The sequence below is a fragment of the Montipora foliosa genome, chromosome 3 (genome assembly GCF_036669935.1).
Source record: "Montipora foliosa isolate CH-2021 chromosome 3, ASM3666993v2, whole genome shotgun sequence".
Lineage (NCBI taxonomy): Eukaryota > Metazoa > Cnidaria > Anthozoa > Scleractinia > Acroporidae > Montipora > Montipora foliosa.
This window is the reverse complement of record NC_090871.1, coordinates 69680863-69695103: the sequence shown is the minus strand read 5'-3', so window position 1 is coordinate 69695103 and position 14241 is coordinate 69680863. Positions and strand designations below refer to the sequence as shown.

The window sequence follows — 14241 nt, the reverse complement described above, 5'->3', positions numbered from 1 at the left end:
AAGGAGCCCATCACGTTTGGATAATTCATTGTCGTCTTCCTTATCTACGTTACAAATATCCTTTGGTGGGTGTAAGCCCTTTACTTTGTCCTCAAAAGAATCTGCAGAGCGCAAGAAATAAAATTGTTGTTTCATCACTCTGCAGTGAAGTGACAACAAAATTATATCTGACTAAATGACAGTGAAAAAAGCAAAACTGACTAAGCATGCAGGATGGAGCACATCGTTAATTCAGGAGAAAACGGGGAGTGAAACAAAAGAAGTAACAATTAGTTATTGATGGTTTGCATCTGACGTCACGGCGGTCTGCAAATTCTGCTAAAATAAATTGTATTGTATTGCCATCCAACATGGCCGCCGTGTCACGTGGGTGCAAACCAAGGATAGTAAACATCAAAAATGACAACTCCTTGTAACAAACTCTTAAATACTTGAGACAAACCAAGGGCGTGGCATTGTACTTCATCCCAATGAACTCTTTCACTCGCGGTCGGTATGTACCGTTCTCCCCTCATTGGTTTTCTGCCTACAATTCGTATTTTTGTTTGCATGTTGTTTGTTACTGTAGTTCGCTCACTGTATCTAGTATTTTCTGTCACTTCCCCTGGCCACCGGAGATCGACCGATGTTAAGGCAATCCCCTTTATTTTCTCCGTTTACCGTCATCCGACCGACCCAAATTTTTGGCATTTTCAAAAAAAAAAAAAAAAAGGTAACGACGTAATGAAACCATTTTTATGTCGCTTAGGCGTTTCGGTGGTTGATCCTTTTTCCCACGTTGTCTTAATTTGACAAAAACGGCTACCAACATTTCCGCCATATTGATTTTGGGTTCACGTCTTATTGTTTTCCTGGCTCCATAGCAATGATACTGGGGTATCAGGCCTCCGATTCCGAGACTACTTGTGATTTTTGTTAGGCTTTTTTTTTCAATCCGACCGACCGACCCAATAGCAGGAAACGCATTCGACGCTCAAGGAAAAAAAAAGGGATGGCTTAAGGTGTCTCCGTGTCCCATCGTTGATTCTCCAGGGACACTCCAGTGTGTCCCTTAATGTATAACCACGTGATCTGGTGACGTAATTTGGAGGACTGGGAAGAAAAACTTTAACCCCGTATCCCACTACCGCGCGCGGCCTTAAATTTTGTTCCCCAATTTCCTGCAGTATTTCCATCGCCAAAACTCAACAGATCATTCCGTGTCTCCCACATTTCCTCTTACTGAATGAACATTCAAGTGGAAACCGCCGAGATCTAACCTCGCGTCTGCCCCGTTGAATTCGGAAATAACATCCAAGGCCGCGCGCGGTTGTGGGATACGGCGCTAAAATGTTTCTCCTCAGTCCTCCGAGTTACGTCACCCTGATCACCTGGAAGTAAACATGTAAATAAATCAATACATGAGTAAATAAATAAAAAATGATGTACAGAGAGCTTCACACAGATTACAAAATCCTTCAAAAGTTAACATTTCAGCCGCACTACAATGAGGCAAAGTGAAAAAATTATTTTGTAACGGTGTTAATTGTTTTGTTATGGTGTTACGTTGTTTCCATTTTACATTTAAAGTCGTTAAACTGAAAATCGAAAGTGAACAAGCAATTGTCGTGGTGTTAAACCCAAAGCAAATACTTCGACTAATCAATCATAACAGACGAAGATAATTCGTCTCTTACAAGCAACCCCAAGACTAACAAACAACTTGTACTTCGCGCTCAGCAGTTGGAGTGTGACCAGCTTTTTCCCTTCGACAAACTACCTCGTTCGCTAGGCGCCCCGCAAACGCCTTCAATAGGCCTTCGTGCGGTTACATCCCCTGGTATTCGTGCTAGGCGCTACAAAGGGGAGCAAAGAAGGAGACCCTTCTATCGTGGCATCGGGTTGGAGCGCAAGTCTCGAGCATGCAATGTTGCTAGGAAAATCTACGTCTCTGCGGATAACAAGCATGGCTGCGGTCAGCTGGGATTTCTGATTGAAATGTTCTGGAAAGACATGTATTTACACGACTCCTCAAGCTACTAACTTCAGAGGTTATATCAAAGAATTGTGTTTTGAGAGCAAAGCAAAAATGAGGTTTAGAAAACAACAATTATAAGGTGATACCCTGGTTTCGAGTTGCACAATCCTACTGCACATAATTTCTTGCGTCATTGGCGCGCGCATTATCTCGCGATAAAATGAAGAATTTTCATTGACGCTAAGCTCAATTAGGTCTTTGTCAACTGCAAACCTTCTGTCCTTCAGAGAGAAACGAAAGCGTATTCCCGGCTTGCGTTGCTCAGTGGTACCAATGGAGTTTAAATAAACGTGAATTCACTAATTGCCTGTGATTGTACAACCATCGATAATTGATGACCTAGGGTGACGCCAGAAAAACGTACTATATCAACCATAATAAATAAATATTTGTATACACTTAAAAAGTGGATAGTGTTGGCGCGCTCTGATTGGCTATTTAACAATTATTCGCCGAAAGGCGAGGTGAAGTCGATGGTTTTGTTCACTGATATTCACCGAACCTGAGGTTAATAATTGTTTTTGTATAATTACATAGGTGATTATTTGAAAAATATGCATTTTCTTTAAAACAATTAAGACGAGATTTTTTTTAACTTCGAGCATTGCACGGCCATAAAGACCATAATAATCTTTTGCTGCTGGTCAATTTAGTTAGAATCACGTGTTTCGCGCTAGGGAATACTTTGATGGCCGCTATAATCATTTCGATTCATAAGTGAAGGTTAAGCTAAAATACGATGAACTCACCGCTGTAAAACGTTTTTCAAAGCTTTACAGATCTTTCCGAAGTGACTGAATGAAATACCTGTGTAAAGTGGTTGGCTAATCGCTTGCACTCAACAAAACTTTTATATGCTCTTCCACGGTAAGACCCGCGCGCAAGCTCTCATGGGATTTTTGGCCGCTAGCGGGCTTGATTGCTCGAACTTCAAAAACATCTCGTCTTAATATCTTCGTCTGTCACCACGACAAAACGGATTGCGGTCATTGCAAAAAAAACCGCTTAGGTGATTATCGTGTATTAATCACCTCAAGCGAAACCAATCAACGCAGAGAATTTTAAATAATCACCTATTTATATAATTATACTAACCTCTACTATTAACCTCCGCGCAACTTGGGTGGGATTTGCGACAGAAAATGCTGTAAACGTTGCAGGAACAAATGAGTGAAAAGACAAGTTTCCTTCTTAGAGAACAAATCACCTAAGGTCAAAGTTTGACGGGAGAGATTTAGCATCGCCTTTACTGCAAATGGCAAACATCATGGCGGCTGAATAAAGAAACGCGTTTGACGATGAACTTCTCAAAAAGAGACACAAATGTCACAGTTTTAAGCAACAGCCTACTTTTTCCTTTTCTAGTTTCACGCATCGACGCAATGCTGAATCTCCCTGGTGACGCAAATTCATTTTAACGGTCAGTCAGTTATTCGCGCGTCCCATAAGTGAGTAGACGGTTAGCCGGCAGTCCCTTCTAAGTCAGTCCAGCCGCCCGCTTTAGAAGGCACTGCTAGCAGTCTTATCATATCTGTGAGGAAAATTGTACGATGGGTGGACATGTGCCCATTGCTCACTCATATCCACTTTCTAATTTATTATTCAACGACGTTTCGGCATATTTTTTCATTTGATTGCAATCGTCACAAACCATCTGAAATCAAATAAGTTTTACTGAAAGCAAATCTCAGTCCGATGTTTTCCTTTACCGAAAGCACGAGGCATGATCTCTCTAATATAAATCAATGTATTTTTGAAGTTCCGGCGGTACAAAGTTTCCCCGTGTTTCTTGAGGAAGTGGATGTGCCACAGCCGTTGCTTTCCTAGCCATCAGTGCTTCATCTGTTCTTTAACTAACACCATACTCATGCAAATGGAGGACCATAACCTCTAAAGTAAAGTGCAGCGAGAATTCCATGCAAGCATGCTGTAAAGGTCGTGCAAAACTCTTCAGTCAACAAAAAAGGACAGTTCGTTAAAGATCGAATTCATTCGTTTTCCGCAGTCTCCAAAGTTCTTGCTGTTCGACGGTTGTTTGCAAGTCTGATGAGACTTCCAGGAAAGGCATGCCGTTACAGTCTTTACTGTCTGGTGAAAACTTGTCAAATTGTGAAAAAAAAGGCAGTTGGTTAGTTAGTACATACAGCTAAGGAGCACGTGCAGACGTAATATTCACGTTACAGCACTTTAATAATCAATTGAGTGTCGAATGTAATTTCGAACTTTTTTACTGAGAAGAAGCTTGTTTCAACTACACTCGGTTTAAACAACTCATTGATTCTTAAAAGCCAAAGCAATTTCTTTGGCCAATCACATCAGATGTTGGCTTTCAATAAGCCAATCGTAATAGACCATTTTCGTATTCTAAGGGCGCTTTCCATTTAACAGAACTGACCGGCCAGACTGGGCATTTGGAAGGAATAACTCTACAACACATTCAAATTAACACACTTCGAGGATCATTTATACTCCTCCAGAAGAATACGAGGGAATGTAATGGGTCTGGCCGGCCAGTTCTGACAAAAGGAAAGCGCCCTTAAGTATTGGACTGGAAATAGTTTGCAATGCAGGAGAATCTTTTCAAAAGCAAATATTTTTTAATATATTCCCCAGCATTAGCCTCCATTGCAAGCTAGTTCAAGTCCAATACTAGTGTGAATACGAATACGGTCTATTGAAAAAAAAAAAGGACGTGAAACTGGCGCTAAACGCGGGAAAAACACCGTCCGAGCAAGGTCACTAGGGAGCTTTAGCAACGACGACGGGAAGGGCAACAATAACGTTATCTCAAAACATAAATTCGTGTTATTGCAATTACTTCGCGACTATTCCAAGCTTTTTAATAAGACAAAGGTGTGGCAGTCCATCAGGAATGAAACCGTTCAGTGAGTGGCGCTTAATTTAGGGGAGAAAATGAAAATTTATCTTAAAGTGCCGACGTTCTCCATAAAACCTAAAATTTGGCTATTTTACGTTGTTGTTTTGCTGACGACGGCAAAGAAATGGACAAAAATTAAAAACGCAAGTGCAGGGCGTGCAAAGCTTTTGTTTTTGTCTACTAAAAAGGCAAATTTTTGACGTTCTCGTTGCCGTCGCCGTTGTCGTTGCTAAAGCTCCCTAAGATCTACTACGGCGACGCCGAACGAAAACGTAACTTCTTGTAACTTCTTCTTCTTGGCAACGAGAACGTCACAAATTTGCATTTATAGTGGGAAAAAATATGCATGCACTGCACGTGCATTCTCACTTTTGTCCATTTCTTTGCCGTCGTCAGCAAAACAACAACATGAAATAGCTAAATTTGAGGTTATTACTTATTAGTATAAATACACAGGTGATTACACAAAATCGCGCGCTCTCATTGGCTCGCTATCTCGGATTATCAGCCGATAATCACCTCGACGGACAAAATGGCTGCCAGAAGTCGTTTTGCCACTGTAAGTGAAGATGATTTCGCGTTGAAATGTTATTTTTTTCTCTTTTTTGAAATAATCACCGGTGTATTTATACTAAAACAATTATTCGACTCAGGCTCAGTGATTATCGGTGAATATTCACCGATAATCACTTCGCCTTCGGCGAATAATTGTTAAATATACCTGAGTTTATTACTTAATATTCGAGGTTACTACTTAATATAAGTTATTACTTAATATAAGTTTTTGATAGGATAGCTTAGAAAGTAGTTTTATAGCAGGTGAATTATTATTATTAGGTTTTATGAAGAACGTCAGCATTTGAGGATAAATCAGTTTTCACTTTCTCCCCTAAATTAACCGCCCTTCCGACCAGTGTCATTTCTGAGGAACTACCACACCCTTGTCATATCAAAAAGGTTCAAATATTCACGAAGTGATTACAGTAACGTGAATTTATATTTTGAGATGACTTTCTCGTTGCCGTCGCCGTCATCGTTGCTTAAGCTCTCTAATATAATCGTTTTGTGGCGTTGTAGTAGCCGTAACCGTTTCGTTACAAAAGTAAAACTGACTCGAAATTGTGTATGGAAAGAACTCAAGTAAGGCAAACGCGACTGTGTGCATGTAATGGATGAAGAACCTTTGCTGATTCACAGCATCAGGAACTTCTTAACTAACCCTAACTTCTTATGCAACACCCAAGGACAGAGAAATATCTCTGACCCGGGTGGATATCGAACCCACGATCTCCGGATTAGATCACCGTTGCTCTATCGACTGAGCTACAAGGCCAGACGAGAGCAGGCCGTGGGAGTTTGAGGACGGCCTGCTCCTGTCTGGCCTTGTAGCTCAACAACGGTGATCTAATTCGGAGGTCGTGGGTTCGATTCCCACTCGGGTCAGAGATTTTTCTCTGTCCTTGGCTGTTGCATAAGACGTTCCTAATGCTGTGGATCAGCGAAGGTTCTTCATCCATCACATGCACACAGTAGTGTTGGCCTCACTTGAGTTCTTTCCATAAACATACACACGCTGCTTAGGACAACACGCACTTGCACTTGTCTCGAACTTGTTTTCATTTCAATTGAAAAAGCCCTCTGTAAGCAACTTCTACAAGCACTTTCAGCTAGATAATAACAGAAACAAACAAACAAACAAAAAAAACACAAGCGTCCTTTAATGAATAAGTTCTAGTGGGGAGTTAAAACAAGGAAAAGGGTGATAGCAACGCCACAAAACTTAAAATTCGCACGCCTTGAACGTGCTACACGCAAAAAATAGAGATTTACCATCACGCCGCGGTTTGCTTGAAACGGCAAACGGGACACAGCAGCCTGCTACATGTTGCAAGCTCCTTATCATACAAGCGTGAAAATTCTATCATTCTAACTTGACTTGCCACTTTTAGACGTTGAACCAAATCTGGAGCTTTCAGGTAAGAAACGCTCTCATATCAAACGAGTTTCCTTATTTTTGGAAACGAAAATTTCAGGCCGAATGTTGAAGTTTGCCGTGAACTTGATGATAAATCCCTCTCATTTCTATGTCGTAATCCACGAAACAACAACGTGAAATTGTCAAATTTATGGCTTGAAAGAGAACGTTAGCACACGGCAGTGTGAAACGTGCTTCAAAAGCGTTTTCTACCTTAGCTTACAAAAATATCGCTGACAAGAAGAACAAGAATTTGCCGTTAATAATTTGGTAGATAGCCGTTCTCAAAGATTTGGTTTTTGAGTTTTTCGTCCGCATTGCACAAAGTGAGTGAGAAGGAAAAACTGCAATAAACAAAGGACCAAGTGGTTGCCAGACATTTGAATGGAAAGGGGAGATAAAAGTTACTTTTCGACAACTTGACGTTCAATCGATTCTTCTTACCTAAATTTTCGGAGAACTGCGCCGGTGGAGGAATGACGCCGTCAATATGTGGTAATGGCTGCAACTGCCTCTCTCTCAAGGGATTCACTCGTTCCGAAGAGGCAAGGAGCGTTGTTTCTCTCGGCTGTGAGCTGTGCAATGGAAATGTTGCCGTTTGAAATAACACTGAAGCTGAATCTGAGGAAGAAATTGAATCGGAGATCTCCGTTCGTTCTTGTCGTTTTACTTTGTTGCCGCGCCATCTGACATTGTTAGCCTTGGAATGATCGGTGCCAATGTTGGAATAGGTAACGCCAGTGTTGGAAAAATCATTGCCAGTAGATCGGACATTACTGGCAACATTATTGTTGACATCGATGTTGCCGACAAGGCTGCTGCTAGTAATGCCACCTACGGTTTTAGCTGACCTGTCTTGTTTTGATGTATTATATAGCTTTTTTGACACTACGGAGCCTTCTTCAGCGAATGAAAAGGATGGAAAATACCTCTTTGCTTGTATTTTCACCTCGCTACCTTTATCATTATTATTGCTCTCGAAATCACCGGTAAAATGCATAGGGTTTGCCATCTCCGCGGAGGACAAGACCGTCGAGTTCACGCCAGAGTATTCTCTCGTAGGTTGTTTCCCAGCGATTGCTTTAGTGTACTTGTAGCTGTCTTCATTGTTTTGTATTTTTATTTGTCTTTTTTGTGCCTTTGCTTTCTGCAAAATAACAACCACAAACAAATGTTTTACAAAGGTCTACTGCGCCACTTAAGGTGGCTCACTCTCTCTGCTCCGCAGAGGCCCCCGCTGAGTATCCCAATAAAAATCTGACGCAATAATCGAAAACTAGCAAAGCGCGCGGTGGACGATGGGAGAGAAAAAAGGTAAATTACGTTTGCATCAATGGCAGTGAATAACACTTCAGAAGAGACATCCTGTTGTTTTAATCTCACAGATTTCAAAATCTTGATCTTTTCTTCGGAAAACTGTAGTAAGCCACCTTAAATTGCCCTTGTTTCGGTTATGTACATGTAGGCTGTTATGGGTGGTCATTGGCTTAAGAACTTTGTGCTACTTTCTCAGCCAATCATCTATCTGACGTAAAATAGATTCCCGCGCTTACGGCCGGCTGCTCGTATTTCGCTTTTTACCATGACTGGCCGATTTCATTAACTGCGTCTGCTGTGCTACTTCTATTTTTAGAATTACTTACTCTCGAAAGTCACTCAATGATCAATCGATTCAGTCATTTAACTACAACTGAAGTTTTGTTTAAGCGCGATTTTAATTTCTTATCTATAATTGTAAGAAAAGACTGCAAACTTTTTCAAAACAGTTTTCTTTCGACAAAAGTACTGCCTTTGCTAGTAATGATTCTGAGATTTCAAGCGTCTCCTCACGAGGTCAGTTTTACCTCGCGTGAACTCGCGTGTTTCGCACATTTTGTAGTGGATTTCCTGTATGACCACTTGTGGCGTAGCACAAACAATCTTAGTCGCTAGAGCGCCTTGAAATGTTCCCGAAATATTTTTGCTATGTGCCGACTCCACCCCTGGAAGGAAGTTCTAAACGATACTAACAAATCCGAACATTATTTGAAGTCCTGGACAGCCAAGTTTGGGCAAAGTTTCTGAAATATGAAAAGTTAATCTGAAATACAAAAAAGAAGGCCACACATGTACAAATCATAAGGAAGGGTTACGTTTTCTCAAACGTTGGTCGTGTAGCACTTATATTTCAACAGACTTAAATATTTATAAAGTGTAATGTGAAGCGCTAGTTTTCTACCCATATGAACCATGCGAGCGTAAGCCCTATTAACCAGAGTTTTCCTCTGTCCTTGTGTGGACCCATTTCCATCAGTAGGGCTAACACTCACACGGTTCATATGGGTAGAAAACTAGCACTTCACATTACACTAGATAATAGTTAAGTTGTATAAATCATAATACTGATTTCAAAACTATTTTTTTATGAGGTAAGGAAAGTTCACACTGACAAGACCCAATGAGGTAGAAGTGAAGTGATATTAATTTTATTATCTCCTGTGGCACTACATTATTGATTAGCAGACAACTGAGAGTAGTCAGCTACTAACAAATTCCATTTTACATCTGTTTTGTTAAGTAAGAATCAAATTTAATGAAAAAATCGGAGAACCTTTGACAGTTAAAAAAATGTATTCAAATATAAGTAATGTTGACACTAAATTGAAATTAAATTTTTTAGTATAATTACGTAAAAAAAATTGACATTGATCATCTTCAGTTGCAAGAAGACGACTAGAAATGAAAACTTGAACTTACAGTCTTACATATCGTATAGAGCATAACGTATAGAACATAACATATACAATGTAACAATTTCTCTGAAATTTGAAACAATGATTGCTAACGAATGGAGAAAGAATCAGAAGTTTCATTTCTGTGTCTATGAAAACACCACAGGATTTCGTTCACAAGTAATTTAGAGTCTGTGAGAAATAAAGTCCCCATAACTCTGTCTAGGAGTAAAAGGCTTAAGATACTTTATGGAAACCGATACAGGTGCCTATGAAAGGCCCCAAGATGATGCATTATAATAATTCTACCATTTCTGCTAGTTATCACGTATATAAGATAAATTTCTCATTGTATCGTCTACTGGCAACTGAAGATGATTGATGGTCGATGGAACATGTATTGTGTTTTGCTGGGCCCGTCTTGCCTGTTGATTGTTCACAAATTTAAAGGGAAAAAAATGTTTAGTTTCATTTCTGTTGGCCAACGGCCTGACACAACAATAATAATTAACCACCATCAGCAGTTAATAGCATTAAGTGAGAAAAATAGACTGTGGTAATACTTACATGTATACTACAAACTTTAGAGTTTTATGTATTAATTCAAAGTGAAGCACAATGTACTGCAAATGGTTTCCAGTAGCTGGTAATATGATTTGCATACAACCTACACAGACAAGGGGTGCAGGGATGGCGCAGTGGTGAGAGCACTCGCCTCCCACCAATGTGGCCCGGGTTCGATTCCCAGACTCGGCATCATATGTGGGTTGAGTTTGTTGGTTCTCTACCCTGCACCGAGAGGTTTTTCTCCGGGTACTCTGGTTTTCCCCTCTCCTCAAAAACCAAAATTTGGTTTGATTTGTGTTAACTTGTTAATTTCAATTTACAGTGTCCCCGATTAGAGCTCTACGGCGTTAGAAGATTAGACAATTAAATAAAGTTCCTTTCCTTTCCTTTCAAGATTGACTTCAAACTATAATATCAAGTAAGGCTAAATTTGTGTAAATACTCTGTGACTGCTAGCTGTCACTCTAATTTTGACATTTAACACTTGTAATGAAACAGTCACCTGTTTCACATTAATTTCATAAACCTTCACAGGCACCTCCTGAAATTAATTTATTAAAACTAATCATTGAGATATAAATCAAATTGTTCATTTTGATTTAGCCAAGAAATGACAGGTGCCTAGGACTGGTTAATTTAAAAAATTTGAACTTTAATGGTGGCATAGTATTATTTTAGGTTCTTTAAGGCTTAATCCAATTTGAGGAAGCTTTTTGTAAGTGTTTTAGATGATTTGGCTGCACATTGTCATAAAGTGCTGACCTTGGAAGCAGCTATCTTGAGGTAATCTATACAGCGCCGATGTCCACTCTTCATTGCCAAAGCTAATGGTGTCAGACCTTCCTTGTCAGTCTGGTCAACATCCAAACCGGCATTTTCAACCAAGTACCTGACACACTGAGAAGAATGTAACATTACTTTGACTTTAATAATTATTACTAATTGCCCAGGGGCAACAAATAAATTAACTTGTTTTGGTGTATTCCTTTATAAACAGAGTGACCACAAATAGGTACATGTACAAGCCAAAATGGTATAAAGTGCAGCTCTTACAAAATAGATGTTACTGTAACAATATTAACCAACACATGTAACTGTCTCCTGAATCATCCCCCCTGCCCCCCCCCCCCCCCCCCCCTCATTGATGAGCAAATCGTCTGGCATTAGACAGAGTAAACCCTGTTAAGAAGTCTTACTCCTAAGAGTTGATGGGTTAATAATGGTCAGGGGGCAAGTGCGCACCGCACACCGGTGGCCTACAGTAGTTGGTTGAGCATCAGGCTGTCATACGGGAAGTCGTGAGTTCGACTCCGGCCGGACCAACACTCAGGGTCTTAAAATAACTGAGGAGAATGTGCTGCCTTTGTAATTACATCTGCAAATGGTAAGACATTCAAGTCTTCTCGGATAAGGACTGTAAACCGGAGGTCCCGTCTCATAACCCATGTTGGAAATTATATAGTATGGGACGTTAAAAGAACCCACTCACTGTTCGATAAGAGTAGGGGACATAGTCCCTGGTGTTGTGGGCTACCCTTATCTGGACGGGGGTATCTTTCAATTCCATAAAATGAATTGTAAACTGCGTAATTAAGCAGTGTGGCTAAAGTCTCCCACGAAGTATTGTAAATTAGTCCTGAAAAGCCCCGTGGGGAGAGACTAATAGCCTAACGATTGTAACGATCCTGGGGCATGGCTTTCGAGTGGATGTACATGTACAGTGGAGGTTGTCAACCCAGTGCCTCTTGATGAATAAAGTCGCCTGGCATCAGACAGTCTCACACCTAGGGGTGAATGGGTTTATAATACTTGAGTGTCAATGGAACACTAGACATTTTCAACTAAACTGTAATAGTTCAACTACTTCCCAAAAACATTCAGGAAAAACAGCCAATGCAAACCTCAAACTGTCCCTGTTCTGCTGCATCATGAAGAGGTGATCCCCCAAGCTCATCAGTTGTTGAAATATCACCTCTCAAGTTAAGCCACTTTAAAACATTAACATGCCCTATATTAAAAGAAAATTAATAGTTACTTAATATCCCACAAAAAAACAATAGGGCAGGAAATCTGAGGAGACCACATTTGGTGCCAATCTTTTCACTAATTAAAGTCTGAATCAAATTACCAGTAAATAACTTAAACTGTGGCACCAAGTGTCCATTTTTAAGGACGGGGTTGACCAAGGAGCCATCAGCGTTTGCATAGCACCACAAAGAAAATCATTACAGAATGTTGAAACGGTATCGGGGGAGATCAAGGGATGGTGAAGTGCTGAGAGCACTGGACTCCCACCAATGTGGCTCGGGTTCGATACCCAGACCCGGCGTCACATGTGGGTCGAGTCTGTTGATTCTCTAACTCTGATCCGAGAGGTTTTGGGTTGTAGGGCCACTATGTTCTCACCACATGTTGATGTCTTCTGTGATCTATTACTGAACAGATGCACAGCACCATGGAATCTATTAAATTGTTAAATGCACATACCCTGTGCTGCAGCATAATGTGCAGGTGTGGCACCTGATGTGTCTCTTTCATCCCATTCAGCCTGGCCGCTATCAATCTGAGAAAACAAGTGTCAGTGCACAAAACAGAATAAATTGTCTGTTCAAGGAGGAGTATTGCAAGGAGGTGTTATGAAGGTTGCAGGTTCAAATCCTGCCTTAAATAACCCTGACTTAAGGGTTAATAATCCATTAAGGACCTCCAGTAGATAAAGGACCCAGTTTCCCAGGACTTCTAGTAGCTCAATGGGTAGAGCTTCGGACCTGTGTTACGGAGGTCATAGGTTCTAAACCTGCCATAGACTCTGATTTTTCAGTTGTCCTTTCTCCTGTTATCAGCCCGTCCTTTTGCCCATTGCAGCTTGTATCTAATTATAATAATTATAATTTAACTAATAATTATAACTCATTTCTTTATAATCTCACCAGATAACCCACACAGTCTAGTTGGCCATTTTGAGCAGCACCATGAATTGGCAGCATTCCATCTCTGGCTCTGGCGTTGCATTTGCCACCGACACTGTGCAGATATTTGAGGCAGTCTAAATTGCCATCCTGTGATGCAAGGTACAGCGGTGTTGTTCCATCAGTTGCAGGGTCATTGACTGAACTACAAAGAAACACTCACACATTCAGTTTAATTAAATTGCTAGCAATCCCTTCTCAGTCAGTCTGCCGCCCTCTTTAGTCACACAAGTTTATAGCCAAAGGGAGAACAAGAAGTGGATCATGGTCTCTCTCCATTCTCCCTTCAGCTCACTTATGTGACTAAAGTGAGCAGCAATTAATTTATTAACAGACTTAGAAGGGACTGCTGACAGTCTATCCTGAAATAAAATTGTGATTCCCTAGATTGTGGAACTCTTTGCTGCTTTCAATACGTAGAAGTTCAACTGTTAATATATATATTTTTTTAAATGTTCTGAAGACTGTCAGTGACCTTTTTAAAAAGTTTGTTTAGTAAATGTTTGTAGTTTTATTTTGTTTGTAATTATTTTTTATCTGTTGTTAAAAGCGCTACCGACAATACCATTATTTTTTATTGGCATTGTGTGCTTATTTATTAACGCATCAGTTTTCCCTCCATAAGTCCCTTCAAACTCGGAATTCAGCTTTTCAGCCACGAGCAATTTTTGCAAGGCCAATCATGAAACATGTACCAACACAAAAAAACCCTTTTCTACTTTTTAACATTTCCCCCCCCCCCCCCCCAAGCCCCACTCCTTCCCCATCCACTATCTCCCGTACCCCTCCCTTCCCTTCCCTTATCCTTCAGGGTTTCACCCCGATCCTGAGTTCTCTGGTTGATTAATATTATTTTATATAATAACTTACCCATGTCCAGCTTTAGAAACCAAAAGCTCTAAGCAGTTCAGATGGCCTCCAGAAGCAGCAAAATGGACTGGAGTCATGTGATTCCTCGACTTGGCTCTCGCGTTACAATTTTCGTGCTCAATCAACCACTTCACTGTCTCAAATCTGCCGAACCTTGCAGCGAAGTGCAGCGCTGTATGGCCAGATAAATCTCTCGTTTTCACGTCAACTACACGACTATCAAGGAAATATTTCACACAGTGCAGCTGTCCTTG

The 14241-nt window shown here is 40.6% G+C and overlaps 1 protein-coding gene across 2 annotated transcripts in view; it reads right to left on the bottom strand.

Annotated features, from left to right (window-relative positions):
- Positions 1 to 1464: 1464 nt before the first annotated feature.
- The window catches only part of LOC137998115 (espin-like), a 13475-nt gene continuing 698 nt past the window's right edge, over positions 1465 to 14241 (bottom strand). The window contains exons 2-8 of one of the 2 annotated variants that reach the window (XM_068844532.1): positions 13988 to 14241; positions 13079 to 13262; positions 12636 to 12711; positions 12050 to 12156; positions 10911 to 11045; positions 7315 to 8017; positions 1465 to 4115 (exon numbers count right to left, since the gene is read on the bottom strand). The exon at positions 13988 to 14241 is cut by the window's right edge and continues 397 nt beyond it. In XM_068844532.1, coding sequence (XP_068700633.1) covers positions 4099 to 4115; positions 7315 to 8017; positions 10911 to 11045; positions 12050 to 12156; positions 12636 to 12711; positions 13079 to 13262; positions 13988 to 14241 — 1476 coding nt within the window. In that variant the 3' untranslated portion in view covers positions 1465 to 4098. Of the gene's footprint in view, positions 4116 to 7314; positions 8018 to 8640; positions 8951 to 10910; positions 11046 to 12049; positions 12157 to 12635; positions 12712 to 13078; positions 13263 to 13987 lie in introns of those variants that run through there. The other variant, XM_068844533.1, reaches the window with a different exon arrangement.